We start from the raw sequence: 21,334 nt of genomic DNA on the forward strand, positions 1-21,334 counted from the left end.
TTCAACGTGACAAACGGTATACCTCTCCTTTTTTCCTCAAAAACTGTTACTTTCAATGAAAACCTATCACGCCTAGAAATTATTCCAGGAAGTGTTAGGAACTAAGGCCTGGATCTCCAGTTCAGCGTAAATTCATTATCAAATTTGAATTAAGGCCCACCCCAAAACTATTATATTTTTATTACAAAACATAATATATGTATATAAAGTACATATGAATACAATTTTAAGTTTTAAAAAAGTAATTAGTCACGCCTCACAATCTGGCCAGTGATAGTAATCCGAGCAGATTTGCGATTATTTAAATTCAAAAGGATATCCGAATCAAAGATCATTTCCGGAAGATAGATGGGCAAATATTTAGAATAGACTGTGAATCCATTTAAATAGTACCTCTTGTTCTATGAAAAAAAACAGAAATTTAAAATGTTTTCAAAATTTTCGAAAACTTACCATTTTGAAAGGGCATTCCAGTGGAAAATTACCAACTCGACGAATTTCAGACATTGCCATTTTAAGGAAAAACTGCGAGTTCACACTGGACATCAAGGTACACACGTTTAGGTTCATTGTTGTAAAGTTGGTCGAATATGAACCTCTTTTCATCGTGATTATCAAAAGGCCTTCAGCGTTTGTCACGTCTTCGAAAAGGGAAATCTCTGCATTTAGCAAGCCAGCTTTTGAGGCTGTTGTGTTGATCTCACAGCTCAGACTTCGTACTATTTTTGGTTCATAGCTAAGGCATTCAATGCCGGTCATGTAAATGTCCATCTTGTCATATAAACATTAAAACTGATATAGTTGTTATTAGAATAGTTAATTTATTACACTGACCTTGGCAAGAACGCAGCTCAAACTGACTGCCCCGCCCAACAGGAGAAACAAGCTTAAAAGCCATTTCACGTTCATTTCGCAAGGTTCCCGTTTCTGGACTAAAAAGCTATTAGGGTTTCTAAAGCGCAGTAAGCTATAACATATGAATGTTATAGCTTAATGAAGTGATCGTCTTTTGATATGATCAATTGTTAGCTATTATATTTGATTCGGTTCAGCGGAGTATTTAATCTTCTTGGCCACGCGTGAATTTTCGATCAGCAAATGTATTCGTATGTGGATGCGAATTATATGTTCAGTAAAAATAGGGCATTTCCTTTATCGTTATAAAGAATAAATATATTTTCTTAAACAGGATTAGTAACCAGGATATAAACACTGAAGTCCTGGAACTACACTAAGAACTATCCATATCAAAAATGGGTTATAGCAGTAGTAATTCTATTTAACTGCCTTGCCAAATTAATTGAAGCCCAGTGATACTCGCAAATAAAAAAGGGTTACTATATGGAAAGTGGTGCAATAAATTTTGTATTCACAATTAAAGGAATCCTTGGCCTGATATCTACATAAGTACTTTAGGTCAGGATCAGGAATATAAAATATTTCAGGAAAGTTTTCTGAAAGTGGGCATCAGCGAATACGGGAAACAGCGCCGTGGGTTACTAAGCGAAATGCTTTGCGATCTTTAAAATTTACAAGGATGTCTGAAACAAAGGTCAGTTCTGGAATATAGTTAGGCAAATATTTTATATCCAATTTGAATCCGCGTATATAGTACCGCTTGTTCTATATGTAAGAAGTAAAATAGGTTAAAAATTTGTGTCACATTTTTTAGCCAGCTAACTTACCATTTTTAAAGGACATTCCAGTGGGAAATTGCCAGTTCGGCGGATTTCAGTCATCGCCATCTTAAGGAAAAACTGCGAGTCATTACTAGATAATAACTTACAATAGTTTAGCTTCATTGTTGTGAAGTTGGCAACGTAAGAACCTTGACTAAACGTTAATACGTAAGTTCCGTCTATGTATTTAACATCCTGGGAAAATGCAAACTCTACGTTTAGCAAGCCCCCTTTCGGGGCTGTCAAGCTACAGCTTACATTTTTAATGGTTTCTGGTGCATAATTATGACATTCAACTTTGGTCAAGTACAGATCCATCTAAAAATTGAGTATTTTAGTTTAAAATCATATAATTTTTTCTTTACTAACCTTTCCCAAAGCACTGCCAAACATTATTGTTCCCAGAAATAGGAAAAAAAAGCTCCTGACGTTCATTTCAGCGGTTGAACTTGTATTGACTGGACTATCGGTTCTGGGTTTTAAAGTGGGGAGACTTCAAATTACCGTGATGGCATGGACGATTAACAAAGTAATTGTATTTAAAAAGATAATTTATGTATAAACCCAAGCTTTTATCGATCAAAAATGTTCCAATGAATTAAAGAGTATTGGTAGAAAGTGTTTGTGATTATTGTTGTTCTATTCTGTTTACTATAGTGATGTGTTACATTTGGGAAAGTTTAAAATTTAATGTAAAGTCAAATGTGTTGACTCACGCTGAATGGACAATATCGAATTTCGTGGTTTGTGGGACTTATTTAAATACCAAATACTAATTAAGGGGTATCTTAGATGCAAATAATTAAAAACTTCAATAACATGGCCTATTCCAACACCAATGCTGTCTGTTTAGAAAACAGATGGGCCCCGAAAAACGATTAGTTTAGACTTTTAGGCTGTTTATGTATATAATATATATTAAATATATACTATATATATTAAATAGTATTAGTATTTTATATATATATTATATATATATATATATATGTGTTTATACCCGTTCATCGTTGAGTAACAACGAACTATGTTCAATGATGTTGCCATATATTAAAGTATATATATTCTTGATAAGGATCAGTAACCGATTCGATTTAGCCGTGTATAAAGGCTGAGATAGAAATTTGGGATTAAGAATTGAGAGCAAACAAGCGCCCACTAACCGCGAAAACTATGGTGTTATGTCTTAATATGTCCCTATTAAATATTTTATTAGCAAGACCCATTGTCGTAGCGAAACATTTTTTAATATGTATAAAATTTCTTAATTTATTTAAAAATGTGGGGTTTAAAGCCTTACGTTAGCTGGTACATTTTTAAATTTGTTCGGAAACGTGAATACAGTTTTATAATTTTGGACTTACAACTTATTTGGTTTAACTAGTAGTTTCTTTAAAGGTTAACTTGAGTCATTTGGGAAAACTTTGTAATTAATGACGACGGAAAAGGCGGCCATGGATAATTATTCGACATGCCTTGCGATCCTTGAGATTTATTTGGGCGTCCGAAATAAAATTCACTTCGGGCAAGTAGCTGGGAATAAGTTTTGAATTGATGGTAAATCCCCTTATATAATATTGTTGATTCTTAAAAAATTTATAATTTAGAAATAATCGGAGGTCGAAAGACAGCTTACTTACCCCCTTAAAAGGGCATTCCAGTGGCAAATTGCCAACTCTGCGAACCTGAGTGGTGACCATCCGCAGTAAAAACTGCGACTCAACACTCGATAACAAATGACAATAGTCTAGCTTAAGGGTAGTAAAGTTGGTCAAGTGGGAACCTCTTTTCATGGTCAATACGTAAACGCCTTCAACGTCTCGAACATCTTGGGTCAACGCGAACTCTATATATAATGAGGCAGTTCTTTTGTTCGTTTGTGCAGCTGTTTTGTTTAGATAGCAACTAACGTTAGTTATCAATTCTGGCAGGTAATTAATGCATTCCAGTTTTGTCATGTAGGCATTCATCTAGCAATAAAGATAATGAATAATATAGTTAATTTATATATGCTTAAGAGGATGGACTAACCTCTGCACGGACTTCGGCCAGCAGTGCAGTCCCCAAAAACACTTCAATCAATATTAAAAGCCTTTTGACGTTCATCTCAGCGGACTACTTTTTGCGGACTAAATAACAAATCAACGCTTAAAAATTATGGATATTACTTTGATTGTATATGCAATTAACGAAGTGATTGACTTTTAATGAGCTGAATTATTTAGCTCTTAACAGCATTTACTGTTTAAAATGTAATGCTATATTAAGACATGTTCTATGCATGGACGGTTTCAGTACTAATAACATCATTTCTAAAAAGCTAATATAGCAGAAAACATCGTAGTCCAAAGTAGCCACATAGTTAAGGCTAATTATCAATAAAAAGGGTATTTCAACAAAATGCTTGTGAAAATTATAACGGTTATACCTTTCAAAAAATTTATTAATTAATTAATTATTTAGTAAGAACATTTTCTGCATAAATGATCCCGTAAAGTGCAATCCCCACAATCCTGTTACTGAACCGGAAACTTTGGAATTATGAAACAGAAATCGAACCAATTTAAAAGTTACATTTTTAAGATGTATTGTTAATTTTATTGAGTGCGGGAGAGCTGACTTTTTATTGTTAACGAGAACATTAACCTATTATATTAAAAACAAATCTTTACTTTCAAATTTAACGTTCTTAGCCTACATTACGTTACGTGATGGCGGGCTAGCTCTTACGTTACGTGTTTCATTTGCCAATTTGTTTCGCGAGCTTTTTGGACAGGCGCACAACGGTTCCTCTCTCTCTTTCTCTTTCCTCCCCCACATTTCTTACACACTCTCTCTCACTATCTTTCTCTCTGTGGATTTTGCAAAACAAAACGGCCGGCCGTTTGGAAAAGTCGGAAGAAAGTCAGTTAGCAAGTGGAAATCACCGGAAAAACTACATTGCGCGGCAAAAGGAAAATCGCGAAGTCACAGAAAATTACACCGCAGACGGGAAATACAAAAAAAAAACAGCCCCAAAGGCAAAGCTCAGTCGATGCTGGCAGCGCCGAAGGCTGATAACAAAAGTTAATAACAATAACGAAGCGGAAAAAAGCAAAAAGAGAGAAACCAATGAAAAGAATATAAGTAAAAACAAAGCAAACAAAAAAAAAAATCGCGCGTTTAATTAACGGACATTTGACGAGGGCAGCGCAGCCGACGCTGCAGTCGCAGTCGGCGTCGCAGTCGCCGTAGCCGACGCGTGTGAGTGTGTGTGCGTGCAAGTGAGTGTGCGTGGGTATCTGTGTGAGCTGGCGATATAAAACTGCAATTGATTGCAATTTCGGCGGCATTTGCAAAATAGCAAGCCGGCGAAGAACACAAAACCAAGAAATCAATAAACAAACAAAAACTAAAAACAAACAAAAAGAATATTAAAAAACAAACTCGCAACACGACAAAACAACACAGCCAAACGGTAAAGATACAAAACCAAAAAGCTATCTTATACATATGTGTATCTAAAGTATAAACAAAATGAAAAGAGTACTATACTTGCGTTTGTGTGAGCGCAGCTGTTGATGAAAGTGAAGGAAAATCATTCACATTTTCTAGTGGAAAATGGGAAAACACAACAACAGCCAGGCACGCACACAGCTGCAAAAAAGAAAAGAGAGCACAGAGAGCTGAAAACTCAAACTCAGACGACGCCAAGTTCTTTTTTCCGCTTTTCCGTTGTTTGCATTTTATTTTTGTTTTCTGTTGTGTTTTTTCGCACACAGTAAGGAAAATGTCGACGAAATTTCAAAAGCGAAGCTCACTATAGATACATTTTATAAATCATTTTACATTCATAATTTTTCGCTGTAAAGTGTAATTTTTGCAACATAAATTGATAAATAACTATGTTAGATTTATAAATAAATTTATTTACAAAATTCTGAATTAGTTTGTTGAGTAATGTCTTAATTATTTTACATTTTCGTTACAACCATTTCATATTCATTTAGGGATTCAAAAGCTTATTAAAGATTGAAATTATAACAGTTGAAATTATTAAGCAACCATTTTTAATACACAAATTAGTTTTTTACTAAAGAACTAGTACATTTGTAAATACTATTTGCTTACTTTATTTATTTATTTACTTTAAAATCTAAACCATCAATTTTGAACTTCCTTGTCAATCAGATCTAAAAACGAATGTTAGAAAATTATTTAAAATTGTTTAAATGTGCCATTCATTTTATGATAAAAAGTTAAAATTCAAGAAGAAACTATTTTTTCAATAATTTAGTTTTTAAAAATATATATTTAAAATATAATAAAGAATCATTTTTAAATGATAATCAAAAGAAAGACGATAGAATCTTTTAAAATTGTTATTTCAGAAAGTTACTTAACTTTTATGAAATTAAACTAGTATTCCAAATTTTGAACCGTGTATATTTACGAGTCGAGTTTACAAGCCAGACATCGTTGTTGTTTCTTTTGTTGTTTTTGGCACGAGTATCTCATAGTTAGCTGCAGAAAGTATCTAGATACTTTTTGGCGAGTTCGCTCCTTTTTTTCCGGCTGTCTGTCTATAGAGACGCCTCTTCAAGTTGCGTTTCTTAAAAATGTTTCGCTTTAATGCCATAAATTTAAAACAGAAACCATTTGAGCTGCTTGTGAATATTTACATGGATATTTCTTTATGCAATCGCATGTTGGCCGGCAGTCAAAGTAACACTCAACTTCAACTTCTGTCTGCGCTCTCTAATTGAGTTAGTCTGGCATTTGAATGGGAGCAGCGAAACACACGCATCGCTTCTGGTCGAAAAGGGGGCGGTCCTGGATGCCAGACTCAGCGGGTGGGATATCCAGGGGGTTCGGCTGATGCAGAGGGTCACAGCCTAGCCCGTGTGTTAAATTATGCAAAACGCTCAGGGAATGCCAAAGCAATAAGTGCAGAAATGTTTACAGACTTTTGCCAAGTAACCAAATTATTCATATTGCAGTTTGGGTTTAAAATAAATGAGGACTTTTGGTCTTGAAGTTCTTAATTTTCTGAGCATAAATCTTAATTTGAAATAAAAATAAAAGGTTTTAAACTCACCTTTTATCTTACTGTTAATGTTAATTTCTTTATTTGCTAGTATCCTATATACTATTACTACTTCACTTTTTCCGTTTCTATCCGTAGTTTCCGTATCTTTACTAAATCACTTACCCTTCTTTTCTGCTCCTAATTATTACTCTTAGTAGATAGATAAATAATACTTTTCCAATAAAATATCCCCATTAATGCAAATGATTTTTAAACTATCCCGTAAACCAGCTGGTATCTCATTTATATCTTTGCAAAGGACATTCATAAAAAAGGAGCCTACACAATTCCGTTTGAAACAACTTTTTTATCATTTCCCTGCCCACGTACACACACGTACCTACACACACACAGATATTTGTTGGGCATTTTAAAGGGTTAACACACGCTTTACGACTGCCAAACTTTTCCACGTTGGCTTTTTGTGCCGGTCCTTTTATTTTGTGAAAATGTTTGGCATTTTTTGTATTAAATTGTCAGTGAAACGAGCGTTGGACCGTTTCCGTGGGGCATGGCATGGCATGGCCTGGCAATGGCAACAATTTAAAACGTGAACTGCCACTAAAACATGCCAAAAATCTGCGCATTTAAAATATTTGCCCCAGAGCCCATTGAGAGCCAGCCAAGCGATGGTTGTGTGGGGGTAGGGTTCGTGAAAATCCAGGCATTTTCCTGCGATTTGATTTAGTTGTTGTTGGCCGGCTTACACCTTTTCCCTCACACCTGTCGGCTGTGTGTTGTTCTATTCCTTATTTTTTTTCATTTTTGCAAACACCACGTCTGCGTTTTTATTGCCCCTCTGCAAGTCCTTTGTTTTCTACTCAACTGCTGTTTACGCCACTTGCTCGTGATCAATAATTAATTTGCAATATCTCCTTCAGGTCCATCGAATCGAACGGATCCCCAGCCAAAATATATACTATATAGCAGTCCGATGTAGCGAGAGCAATTATAATATACGAAAATGCAACCATTCCGTTCCGTGCCGTGCTAATGCAAAACGTATACGATCCGAAACCGATTTATATACTCGTACAAATAGATAAACCCAAGTGAAATAACAATTTTACAGCCCACTGAAACCGAAATATTGCAATTGCATTGCCGAATTCTGTAAAAGTTTAACAGCAAGTGGAGAACATCAAAGGAACTATTTTTGGAGGTGAGTTTTAAAAACCAATTTTGCTTTTGAATGCGTATTTAATTATAAATGTTTTGGTAAAAAGTGTAGAAAGAGCTGAATAAATGGCTATGTTGTGATTTTATGAAATTTGAAATGGCAATGAAAGACCAAAGAACATATTTAGTACATCACCCTAAAACATTTGAGATGATTGCAAATCTTAAAAACAATAATGTTTTTCCACAAGTCGGTACTTTCTTCATCAAATATTTCCAACACAGCTTTGCTTCACAGCTTGGTGTTATTATTATTTTCATATGTTGATTGCCTATAGCTTTTCCTGGACTTCTGTTTATCGACTTCAATTTGCTCTCAAACACCGGACCCAAAACTCAATTGGAAATGCAGGAAAATGGACTGAACACACACTCTAGTATAGAAAGCCAGAGAAGCCTAGACGAAGGGGGCAGAGAAGTGGGCGGATGGCAGGCGGAACAGAGCATAATCCAGAAAACACCATTCAAGGGCAACTTTCACCAGTATGCTTGATGGGCGAGGAGCGTTACTGGGGAGGGATTGAGAGGTCAAACCACCCGGTGGCAACTGCCCATCCATCGCTTAACATTTCCGTCTGCCATTTTCATTTCGACCAGGGAAAACTCTGCCGCAGTGGTCGGCCGCATTGGCAGTTTTTGGGTCTCCACAGACATCGGACATACATCACAAGCCCAAGTTCAAATTTCCTACTTCCTCGTTTCCACCTCCCCCGCCTCCTCTTGATTGCCACCGAAAATCCTTCAGCCCCCGCCACGCTCTTCATCTACTGCTCTTGCCTTTTTTATGAGTGGCAAAATTGTTGTTATTCTTGCCGAGTTTTCCCCCAAAAAAAGGGAGATCGGGAAAATAGCTAGGAAGTGTACTGAGGGAAATCTTGCGGCTAAAACTACTTTACAAATGGTTATCTAGATATTAGATTAATACACATGAACTGCTTTTTATAATATTAATGGTAAAATATAATTTAGTTGATAATAATTCTATCATTTAGTGCGAGGCTATAAGTCGTTTAATATAAATAATTATGTCAAAAGTTCACAAAAAAGTTCAAAAGTTTTTAGAAAATATTGAGCAGTGATTGAAAAATATCTTCTTTTATATTAGGACTTTAGAAAGTAGTGTTAAGATGTCTGATAACTGAATTATTTGATTTCAAAAAGATTGAACATTTAGTTCACTGTGTAGGCGGAAAATAAAGAAGGAAATTTTTTGAAAATGCCTGCCAGCAGAAGAAGCAGCGGGAGTAGAGAAAGCAGAAGCAGAAGACGGAGGCAAGGACATGGAGTGAAAACAGTTGCCGCCGTCGTCTGTCGTTTGTCGTCCTTCGTCTGTCGCAGTCGCACCTTCCATTCCACCCAGCAAGAGCGTCCACCCAACCATTCACCCATCAACCACCCCCAAAACGGCAAAGGCGGCATCCATCCAAGTCCGTCGACCCGGGTTTTCCCACATAACGATGCAGCACCAACGGCTGCCCGAGAGGCGGGCGGCATTTTCAACAATTTCCACATTTTATCTAACCACCCCCAAAGTGTCGACTGCAGAATATACGTATATATGTACATATAAAAAAAGGAAAATCCTGCGGGGGAGAGACCAACGGCAGAGAGAGAGAGCCAAAAGAGAGGCAAGAGCCCCGGGGAAATGAGGAATGGCGGGGCAAAAGTGGGGAAAAGCAGACAAAGAGAGCGTAGACGCTGCAGACTTTGCTCTACTGCTCTGTTGTTGTTATTTGCCATAACCTTGGCAAAAGGGGTAAAACCACTTTGTTGTTATTTCGAATAGAGCCCAGGAAATGGGACTTTGTTCGGGGCGATTCTATAAGGATTTTTGAGAACCTTGAATACTTTGTATTTTCCTAGAATTGTATTTTATAGTAATTCCCTTCGTATTATTGTTTGTTGTTTTTTTTAAATAATTTTATGTGTGAGGTTAGTTTGGGTTTATCCTTCTTTATTCTTCTTTGAAAAAGTGAATTTCTCTAAAACTATTTGAACTTTTCCATTCTTGGCGTTTTATTGTTCATCCTGTTTATAGGGAGAATAAGGACTCTACTTTTTTCTTGTATTTAATTTCCGCATTCAAGTTAATTGATGATAAGATTAAAAAACATTTCAAAGATGTCTAAATCTGTGAACTGAAAAAATGAAGTTACAAATTAATCGCTGCAAACTTTTAAGCCTTTAGCCTTTATTTTAAGACTCAAGCGACTTTAGTTTTGATTTGGGTTTAGATTTAAATGGGATTATACATAGGTTAATGAAACAAACTCATATTTTTCATATTGGAAAAAATAAAGGGGATAGTTCAACACCTTGAAATATGAAAAAACTCGTTTCCAGATAAGCCTACTAAGAAAAACTATTCACTAATTTTATTTCAATCATTCAAAATGAAGAACTAAATGTATGGAAAATTCCTGCTTAAGAAATTATAAAATCCAAAAAATATCCTTCATGATTAAAATTTTCGCAGGAGATGCTCTCGTTGCCCCACGTGAAGCTTTCCAACTTTTTCGTCGAAAAAACATTTCAACTTTATCCTAAACTTTTGTTTGTTAGTTTTTCTTTTTTCATTCCTCCTGTTGCCATATTTCCTATTCTCTTCACCTTTGCACCTAGACAAATCACACAAACTGACACGGCAAAAAAAAAAAAAAATAAAAGAAAGGAGGAAAAACAATTCCGAAACGTGTTTAACATTTTCATCTTCATTTCGCATTTTAAACAATTTTTCTTTTGCGGAACTTTGGTCTCCAAAGATTTTCTAACCCTTACAATGGGGCGAAAAGAGAGGAAGGAAAAAAAGAGAAAATTGTTTTTCTTTTTGCTTTAATTTCGGCAATTTTTCTTGTGCCAGAAGAAAAATCGAGTTGTCGTTCGAGGGGTTCCGGCTTACGTTGGGTTTTTCCGGCGAAAAGCCCCCCCCGCGTTGAAAATTGGGGGTTGCTTTCCTTGCTTTCTTTTTGGGCTTTCCTCTTTGGTTTTCTTTTTATTTTATTTTTTTTTTTGGTTAACTGCTACTGCCTTTTGCCGTTGTACTCTCTACTTTTGTTGTATGTTTATGCGCTACGCGTTTTTCCTAAGATTGACTTTGACATTAGCCCCACAAATACGCACACTCACTCACTCACACACACATATATATGTGTATATATGTATATATAGCTTTCGACACGCTTCGTTGTTGTTGCTCGGGTTGTCCTGTCCGCCATGTTGTTTTATTTTAGCACATTTACGTCATAATGGCATTTCCTTCCGCTACTTTTTTCCTTCGGCTTTCCTTTTCAGCCCGAGCCTTTGACTTTTCCTCGTGTTGCCGTAATTTTCATTGTGTCTGCTTTGAGAAATTTATCTCAGGCCCTGGCTTGCCTTAAATTTTCGCCTCATCTCGAGGTCCTTTCTTCGGGTTGATCGTCTGTTTGTTGTTGCTGTAATTGCCCTGCTTTATTCTTGCCATTCGCATTCTACTTTCCTGTTTTGTTGTTGTGCTTGTTGTTCTTTAGCTGTTTATTTAATTTGATTTCATTTTGATTTTTATTAGTTTCCATGTGGCGGTGGCCTAGTTCTGTTTTTATTTTTTGAGGGATTTATTTTCTCTACGGCGGCGGCGGCATTTCCTTTTGTCTGCCAAGAAATAGGCAAATATTTGAGACCACTCACACATTCTCCGCCAATCTCACACCCCTAATTCACTTCAAGACACTGAACAAATTTTATTAAATTATATAAGGAAGAAGTTATTGGAATACCTGAAGAAAGAGGATAAAAACTTTAGTTAAAATAAGATATAGTTATTATTATTTATTTTAACATTTATTTTTATAGAACATAAAGATGTAATTTAACTATTCACAAAGTGTAGAACATTGTTTTTGAATTTATTCCTAGGTCTTGTGAATTCAATCATTACTTTTGACACCTTTACAAGTGGCTCTCAATCTTAACAACTTCTCCAGATCCTACTTACCTACTTACTTAATTACGTAGCTTAAATTGAGAAAAAGCCATTCAAAAATATTGATAAATAAAGAAAACAACGAAGTTTGCTCCATGACTTTCTCTCAGTGCACTTGTCGAAATGTAAGTTTCGCCTGGGCATCCATCTCTCCACCGATCCACCTATCCATGCATCCATCCATCCATCTATCCATCTGTCCAACCCCTGCGGCATGCAGACCGCAGCATTGACAGGGCATTGACAATGATTGATTACCTACCCGAAAGTGGAAACTGTTTTTAGGGCTAACCAACATTAAGCGTTACCACCCAGCACACACACACACCACCCTCCACCTGCCCTTAACCAATACACCCACAAACGCATACACAACCTGCCACGCACAAAAAATTATTTCATTATCTTTTTGTGCGTTAGCTTTTCCCTCGATTTTCCCCCACCAAGTTAATTGTAATTACACCTAGATAGTCGCACGATTAGATTCAATTTGTGGTGCCCCTCGCTTATCTTCAGCTTTAGCTTTTCGATTCCTTTTTTTTTTGGGGAAAACTGAGGTAATCTGATTCGTTCTTGTGTACAGTAAAAATTTAGTTTTCAGGTGATTTTGTAATTTCAGTTGTACACTAAATTAAAGACAATTAAGGGGGACACAGGCGGACTTCTGTTGTGATAAGTCGAGGAAAAACGTTGGGAAATACTGACATGGGTTGTCGAGATTTATGAAGAGGCACTCACTGAATTGTGCCATAGAACTCGCTTGGCTGACAGTTAGTTGAGATTTACGATGATGACAATGGCCACTCGGGATCGGAAAATGTGGAATAAGAGTGCTCTGGGTAATGGCTCTATACCGGCGATAGTGTGGCAACTCTGGTCGAACGCGAAACCTGCCGAAGTTTATATTTATTACACTTTATTTATGAGTTAATATATAGGAAGTGAGAAGTGTAATGTTTATGAGTTTAAGTAAGTATATATAGTAAAGTTTTCTTCACGGGTTTTTCCTAAAAACTTAAGCAAGTTTAGATTCAGAAACAATAATAATGGATTGCTTAATAAATAGTTAACTTAGTCCTTTTTATAGTCTTATTATTATCGTGGAAATCTCCTGAAAGGATCTTGAGAATGAAATAGAGATTTCTTAATAAATTACACTCATCATATCGCATTCACTTTCTCCCCAAATGAATAGTAAAATCTCTCCTTTCCCCAATTTTTCTACCCGCATTAACCTAAAATGCAACCCCAATTTGGACCCCTAAAAGTGACATAAAAAATGTAAGCACCCTTCGATTATGGGACCCCCTTGAGGAGCATAATTATTTCACTCCGATCCGCTCATTATCAACCCCAAAAAAGTGAAGGGAAGATCCCCGTAATTGCGTAGTTCTACATCTGACACCCATCTGGGAGTCGGGGAACCCTCGTCAGCCCAGGCCAACCGACTGCCCTGACGTGTGAATGCCATTTATTCCCGACAAAACTGTTCGGTTGACAATCTTTATTAATCAATTAAGCGGATGTAGGAGTAAATGTGTCTTCGCGTTGGCTCCTTTCGCAGCTCGGATGCTGTAAGTAATTAAATTAAAATGCGAGCATGTGTTTTTTCGTTCGTTTCCCTCGGTTTTGGTTTCATTTTTCGGTTCTGTTCGGTTTTTGTCTTTTGGGAAAGTTGAAGCTGGAGGCGGGAGGCTGAAGGCTGAAGGCTGGAGCATCCTGGATCCAGCTGGAATCCCTGGGGGATTTACCCGCAGACGGTTGACAAAAGCGCTGACAGTTTTGTCAGAGGAGGAGAATAGCCAGAGAACGGTTGACAACGGCATTTAATCAATCAATTTTGAACGGTAATCAAGCGGGCAGCTTAAACTAAAGTAGGGGATGGCCAAGAGTCCACGGACAGAGCCAGGACCCCAAGGGTCTAGGGAGCCGCTCTGTCGTCTTTGATTGATTGGTTTTCCTTGGCTCAATGGATCACGCGTGCACTTCTCGCCCAAGTTTAATTTCAAATTATAAATATGTAGGAAGCCCGGGAGAGAGATGGTGAGAGCTAGGGAGTTGGCGATGGGCAAAAACATCTGGCGATTGGAGAAGTAATTAAGTGATTAGCATTGCCTCGCTTTTAGTTTAATTAATTTTAGTCTTTTTTTTGGTTGATGGATGAGAAGGGGATTGGGAATCAATGGCCAGCTTATCAGGCTAAAATGATGGATAAGGTAGTCAGTCTATGGGAAAGGCATAGCTCAGATTTGGATTTCAGGGAATAATAAATTATTGTGGCTTATGTAGGAACTATAAAGATACTTCTAGATTTAAATAAATAGGTTTTGTTAATCGCAATCTTCGAAAGACATTCTTTGTCGGCACGAACAATTCCAGATTTCTGTAATATTGTATGAAAGTCTATGACTTTCGGAAATCAATAAATAATAAGCAATATATTAAGAATATTTGTTTTAAGTCCTTTGTTGTCCCAAAATATTAGTTTACCATTTTCTCTTCGTATTAAAATGATAAGCCTTCCTTATTTGAACTAAATCTTAAATAATTCACTTCTTCTGCCACCTGTTATCAAACTAAGCTATTTTTATTTGATTTTAATAATTCTCTTTTAACGTTAAACTTGCCTTTTTTGTATTAGATCTTTAGATCGACTTCGAGATACAAGATTTTGAGCCCAAACCATTTACGTAAATATGAAATTTAAAATGCAAAGTCCCCCACGAATGCTCTATAATTTCTCAATAATTCCCATTTGCATACGAAACCTGAATCAGAAGAAGTCAGAAAACGCAGCCGAATATGGCATTATAATGAAACGAATTCATTTCGTTGGCACCTTTTCAGTCGCGAGGCAATAAAAATACCAAATAGATAATTAATAATGGGCCACAAATAATGGCAATAAAAATTAATAAGCATTAATTTGAGTTATGAAATGTCTGGTGGCAACTTCAGTTTCAGTTTCAGTTTCAGCTTCAGAACCAGAAGCAGTAGCAGTGGCACCTAGAAAATCGGAAAAACTTTGGCGCATAAATTTTGATAACCTTTGGCGAGTAACAAATCAGTGTAACTGCAGTTGGGTAATTATTATTTATATTATTTCTTACCTGAACAGGCGGCAAAGGGGAACTTTTGGGCCGAAGTATTTATTCCTGGCCGCCTGGCGCTGCTGCCAACTATTTTGCTTATCTTTCTGGCTTGGCAAAAAGTTTTCATGGCAACAAAATAGACACACATTTTTACAGCGTCGTCGTCGTCGTCGGTATTTTTCCCTTTGATAGCTGGAAACTTGATTGGAATTTCGCTGCCAGACACCAAACAAAAACAAAAACGTTGGAATAAAAACCAAATTGGCGCTTGGAGATCAAAAAAGGTGCCGCCGGTGAGTGTTAGACGACAAATAGACATTCGAGGGCTTCCCTTATTATTTATGCAGATGTGGCCGATACCTTGCATAAGGCCTTTGGCTTTGATAGCTCTTTAAACTGTTTTGATCGCTCTTTATCATCATCATCAACGCCGGTCATTAAAATATATTCCGAAAATGTTTTCTGTTAATCAAGAAGCGTGAAGCGAATTATTTAAAATCTTTTGACAAATCCCCCTTCGTAACGAATGTGCAACGGGTGCTGGCCGTTTGGTTTATGGCCCTCTATTCGTCTCCGTCTCTGATTGATATTCATAATTAACAACAGCAGCTGGCTTGAAGTCACAGCGAAGTGCTATTGAAGGAAAAGCATAAAGTACTCAGCTGACATATGCCAAGTGTTGGAAGTATAGAAAGAAAAAGAAGCCAAGAAAAACTGTTTTCTTTTTTGGGTTTCTAGTCTGAAAAACAGGTGGATAGCAGGTGCCACAAAAATGCACTTTGCTGTGGAGGAGCGAAAACTTTTCTGACGAAGGAAGAATGATTGCATTTTACTTTTAGAAGCTGACTTAGGTAAATACCATTTACAAAGCACCAGTTACATGAAGTACTTGCTGCTATCTTGATTAATAAAATATTAAGAACTTTTTGGGACATTCTTCTTGTCCTTAGTTTTGTCCTGATCCGAATACCAATTCCTCAGATTTTCAAATAAATAAATCTTTATGTTAAAAATCTCTTCTCGATCCTTTCCAACCCTATATACTCCTCTATACAAAAGCAGTTGAGTAGCCGGCTGGCCTGTCAGCAGTCGTAATACAATTTCCCTTTTGGCCAAAAAGAAAGCAGCGTCGGCGACACAATATGAAGTAGCAACGTTGACAGCTCGTTGAACATCGAACCCAGCACAGAAGGTCCTCCTCACTAACACCATTAACTGTTGGGCCAGGACAAGTAGCAGGCTTTTGGCAATTCCAAAAAAAAAGGAAAAAAGATTTGAAAAAGAGGAAAATTCGCAGAGAGGAATATGCAGTTGGAGTTCTGAGTTCGCAGCTTGTTCATTCGTTCTGAGGGGCGACACTTGCTGCCAAATTATTGCAATAGTCAGTCGGAGGTTGCCATGTTGCCTCATGTGTGTGTGTATTTGGCTGGGCCATGCCCCACAGTTTTTGGCGGCACCATCATCAACGTTATTGCCACAAAATGTCGCGCCGCAGTTGTTGTTGTTGCTTCTGCATGGCGACTCCTTTGGTTGCCGGTTGTTTGGCTGTTTGGCGGCTGTTGCTGCTGCTCGGTTAGTTGTCGCACTTCATTTAAAACTTCATTACACGACGCCATCTCTATTTTGCACCCTTTCAAAGGGTTTTTCAACTATTCAACTAAGGGTATTTAAAGGAGAAATGTTTCCCAATTAATAGTTGAAAATGTAAGACATATCGTAGGTTTTCTACCAAGATAGGATTTGTATTGATTTTTTGCTGTTCTAGGTATTACTTAGGAGTACTCGAAAACTATACGAACAGAGTTCATCATTAGAGGGCAATTATTTCTTTTTCGCTTATATGAAATTCGTCGGTTTTAATTTCTTATAAAGCAAATATATAAGAGATTAAAATTGTATGTTTGTATGTATTGTATGTATAGACTTTTATCTAATTACAACTTTAGTTGATTAAAAATACCAATAACGAGGGCAGTGTTAACTGCTAGTTTCGGATATAGCTCTTATTACTTTTCTGGATTTTCTTTTAAGGGAATATTTTTGAAGAGTATCAGCTTTTCCATAGACCTTTATTCAACTTTTAGTTGACTTTCCCAACTAGCACTTTCCAGTATAAGTTCATATGTGTTCACAAAGCTGTGTCCCAACAGCCGTTGCCAAGTGCAAAACCCCTTTAAATCCAAAGCGTTTGTCTCCTTTCTCGTTTCTGCCTGCATAATTGAAAAATTGTTTTTATGGAAATTCCACTTACACACACGCACCTCGAGAGGGGAACTTTAAAATTTAATAAACTTTTTATGCACCATTTATAACGTGGCAGCAGGGGCAGGGGCGAAAATATACGGAAAATCAACCGCGAAACATCAAAAGTCAATTTGTGTGTATTTTAAAAACTTTTAATGTACGCACAACAGTCATTGTGGGCGGTCATGCCGGCGATGGGCGGGGCCTAGTGGGATGTCGTTGTTGCAGCACATAAATGTGGCAATTTTGCGCTTTTGCGGCGTTAAATTTTAATAACGGGGCAATTCTGGTAACGAACCAGAGATCCGAAAAACCATGACTATCTTGGGTTTACACGACGAGCTTAACTTTTATATCCTAACACAAGCGGTTCGGGGAAAAGTTATTCAAGTTTTTCTTGGGAAGATTTAAGAGCTTTTACTTCGCTTAACTTATTGTTTTAAAGCTTATTAAGTTTATTTTTAAACAGAATTATTTTTTATATTTACTTTTAGTAGTTTTTATATTTACTATAACAAATTAATGTCTTTTTGATTATGTTAAGTAAAAGAGGTACAAAAATATAAAAATATACTCATAAAATATCTAAAATAATATAATTCGGTTTCAATTTGTTAAGAATTTAAGATGGATCCATTAGGATCTGTTCATATTTTTTAAAAGGACCATAAGTTATGTTTTCTAAAACGCTTTTCCTTACTTCTCTGTCAAGATAATCCCTAAAATCTACTTATTTTAAGCTAACTCCAAGAAGAGTTTTCCAAAACTGCTCAGTTTGTTTCTCTTTATCCCTCAATATCGCGAATATTGTTTTCGTGAAAACCTTTTATTGAACGCCAAAGTGTCACTCTGTCCATCAGTGTTGGGGCGACATTTAGTGCGTCGTTCAGTGTGCGATGTTTGGTGGCCGGCTAATAGTTGTGCGGTTCTCTGATGGTTTTTTGGCCAATTATGAAAATGACAGCCTGTCTGTCGGCCGATAGAATTGCCCTCCTCCGCTGTGGTTCCTAATGTGATTAGCATAACAGCCAATAGAAGCGACGGCAGCTAGCCAAATTAGTTTGATTAACAGGCCCTTAATCGGGGCTTCGGGGGCTTAAAAGCTTGTGCAATTTTTGCGGGAAATGGCATTTACGAAAAATGTGTATTCGATTTCCATAAATTTCACTCCAGTCGAGTGCATTTGACGGGTACATTGTTTGGGGATTTATTTATTTATTATGTTGTTAAAAATCGAAAAGCGTCGAACAAACAAATGCAATTAAAATTTAAAAGGCAAACTATGAAAGCCGAGAGCAGCTTGAGTTTTCCGCAGAGAACGTCGAAGGGTGTCGGCAATGTATTTGCATATGTAAAATAAGCAGAAATATGTTTTCATTTTTCAAGTGGCCTGTCACTGAGACACTTGAGTTTGGCCAACGACAACAGTATGCAAATTTAATAAAAACAATAACAATATTTAATTAAGCGTACGTCAAAAGTTGTGCACAAGTGCCAGAAACTGAAAGAGAAAACTGAGAAATAAATTGCGAACTGTGGGAAAATGTTATTGAGCTCTCGAAGCTGGATTAACAATTATGGAGGAAAGGTCTTACATAATGTGCTTGTTTAAAATGTTCTTAAAAGGTTTAAAAATATTCCATGAAGTTCTTGTTACTAACCTTTCAAGTTTCAAGAATTCATTTGATGCTTAAAATGTGAAAATAAAATAGAAATATGTTTTTAGGCGCACTCTCAAGTGTCTCCCATGGAGGAAATGCCCGTTTAGCTTCACAATTTTTTCTTTCCACACCTAATCTATCTCTCAGATACCCCCACCACCAGCTAAATATCCATCCATCTCAGATACAACCATGCGGGAGACAGATTTACAACTGGAAGTGTTTCCTTGGGCAAGTGGCGTGACCAAACGCGGAGCAAGTGGGTCATCAGCGCCGAAATAGTGGACCAGTCCAGTCCATCTCATTTGTCATTAGATCGTTTGCCACTTGCCACTTGCCACTTGCGACTTGCGACTTGCCACAGTTTGCACATTTGATTGCAGGCCGGCATTTTTATTTGGGCAATTTTTGCAACTTGTTTGCTTTTTAATAGACCCGACCCGACACGTTCTGGCCAAATTTGGGTGTGTAGTTGGTTGGCCGACTGGTTTCGGGCCGTTCGCACCTAAACCGAATTTGGGGGAAAATAAAGTCATTTATTTTGTGGCCGGCTGGAAAATTTAATTGAATCGAGAGGATGGTGTGGGCACATTTCAACAGCTTTGGCTTAATTATAAGCCCCGAACGTTGGCGACACTTGAGAACCCCGAGCTGGCCAGAAACTCATTTCTGATTGGACAATACAGAAATTGAAAGAGTCAACACAAATTATGCTTTTCTGTTTTTGTTGGGTTATTATTTTTACGCATTATTTACACACACCTTTCGGGCCGTGTTTACATTACCATGAGGTGGGTACTTTGCTTTTAAGCCCCAGCTCTGGGTACCGCTCACGTTTTTGGTTTTCAGCCAGGTGAGGAACAGGAGCGGAAACGGGAGCGGGAGCGAGGAGGTGACCTCGTCGTTCTACAATTTCAATTTCAACGCCTTCTCATCTGCGGTCTCCAGTTACAATGGCCAGAAAGTGGGGGGAATACGCCGGGGATTTCACCGAATCGAAGGCAGATCAATTGACAGCGGCTCAAATTTGTCATGCCTCGTTCGAAATTCTCATTTGCGTGGGCAAAATGTTGTCGATAATTTTTTAAGAGGCTTTTTCCTCTCGATTCGTTGGCGGTACGCGGTATTATTAACTTGAAATGGAAACTCTCTGCTTGGGTGTTTAAAGCAACGGGGGTCTTTGGTAGTATTAAAGTCGTAAAAAGAGTTGTTAAAGTAGGCGACGGAAATGATTGGGGCTCTTTGGGACTTTATAAAGGGAGTTTAATGCTGGGAAATTGAATTTATTTGATGAGATTCAAGGTTATGGTTTGAAGAGTCTTAAAATTGGTTTAAAGTATTCATAAAATTTATAGAAATTGGTGATTTATAGAAGGCTTTCTTCACAAAACGACCAGGAATAGTCAAAACAAAAGCTTAAAAGTGTATTAGGTCGCAAAGTAATAACCCAACAATCATAGTGAATGGCGTAACATATCTCATTATAAAATGATTTTAGTCTACAATATAATCTCGTGAATTAAAGTGCATCTAAAGAAGCTTAACACAAGCTTTGAATTTACTGCCATCACACAACATTGGCCATTCAAATCCTTAACCCATTTACATCACTTCACCAGCGCAGTAAACCCGAAAACTCAGGGATTAAGGTGACTTTGCCCGATCCACCTGCTCAGAATGACCCACTTCCAAACTACTGCCTCGGCAGCAAAGCTCAAGATTATCACAAACTAACGTTGACACAGGCCAACTAAGATATTATTTCACTTCCATTTCAGGTTTCCTTTGACAAAATTCAGCTTCTGGGGGGCCTTCGGGCCCCACCCACTGGCTGCGAAGGTCATTGGGGGCCATCTTGGGCATATCAGTGGCTCTGAATCGTCAGCCATTAAAGGCGCAGTATCCATTATAATACACAATAGTGTCATTGCCCAAACAGCCACAAGGAGACGGGGGCTTAGTTATATAATGGCGCCCAACCAACACCAAAAAAAAAAAACAAAAAATGGTCACAAAAAATGTGAAATATTTAAGGCAAAGTGTCACATAAAAATGACTTATCTGCTTGTATCAAGTGGCGGGTTGGGTGGAAAAGCGCTCTGCCACGCGCTGGAAAATTGTCAAGCGAGGGAAATTCGGAAGTGGAAAAGGGGCAGGGGCTGTTGGTTGGGGATTGGAATATTGCCCTCGAGCACCAGAAGCGACAGCCGAGAGCTTCACTGTGCGCTGGTCGTCATTTTATCTTTATGCCAAATCCAGTTGGGATTAATTGGTGGAGGCGAAAGGGAGCGCTCTTAAAAAGAGAAGGAGCGCGCTATAGTGTGAGGGAAGGAGACAGGGCTAGGAGACACCAGATTCGTGAGTGTTTGTAATTTAATAATGTGAGGCAGGCCCAAGCCAGATTGGCAAGACATTGAGTTGGCCTGATATCGTTATCATTGCCGTTGCGGCAGTAA

At 37.6% G+C, this 21,334-nt stretch overlaps 2 protein-coding genes across 2 annotated transcripts in view; one reads left to right on the forward strand and one right to left on the reverse strand.

The window, feature by feature from the left end:
- Positions 1 to 3,106: 3,106 nt before the first annotated feature.
- LOC108108509 lies at positions 3,107 to 3,964 on the reverse strand. Its single transcript, XM_017216577.1, has 3 exons — positions 3,708 to 3,964; positions 3,317 to 3,646; positions 3,107 to 3,262 (listed from the first exon to the last, which is right to left on the reverse strand). Exons 1-3 carry the CDS (start codon positions 3,780 to 3,782, stop codon positions 3,107 to 3,109), a joined length of 561 nt encoding a protein of 186 aa, XP_017072066.1. The 5' UTR covers positions 3,783 to 3,964.
- Positions 3,965 to 4,569: 605 nt separating this feature from the next.
- LOC108108508 (frizzled-2) overlaps positions 4,570 to 21,334 on the forward strand; it is a 93,614-nt gene continuing 76,849 nt past the window's right edge. The window contains exons 1-2 of the mRNA XM_017216576.2: positions 4,570 to 5,133; positions 7,626 to 7,906. The gene's annotated coding sequence lies outside the window, so the exon portion shown is untranslated. The remainder of the gene's footprint in view (positions 5,134 to 7,625; positions 7,907 to 21,334) is intronic.

The sequence above is a fragment of the Drosophila eugracilis genome, unplaced genomic scaffold (assembly GCF_018153835.1).
Source record: "Drosophila eugracilis isolate 14026-0451.02 unplaced genomic scaffold, ASM1815383v1 contig_2154, whole genome shotgun sequence".
In the NCBI taxonomy this organism is placed as follows: domain Eukaryota; kingdom Metazoa; phylum Arthropoda; class Insecta; order Diptera; family Drosophilidae; genus Drosophila; species Drosophila eugracilis.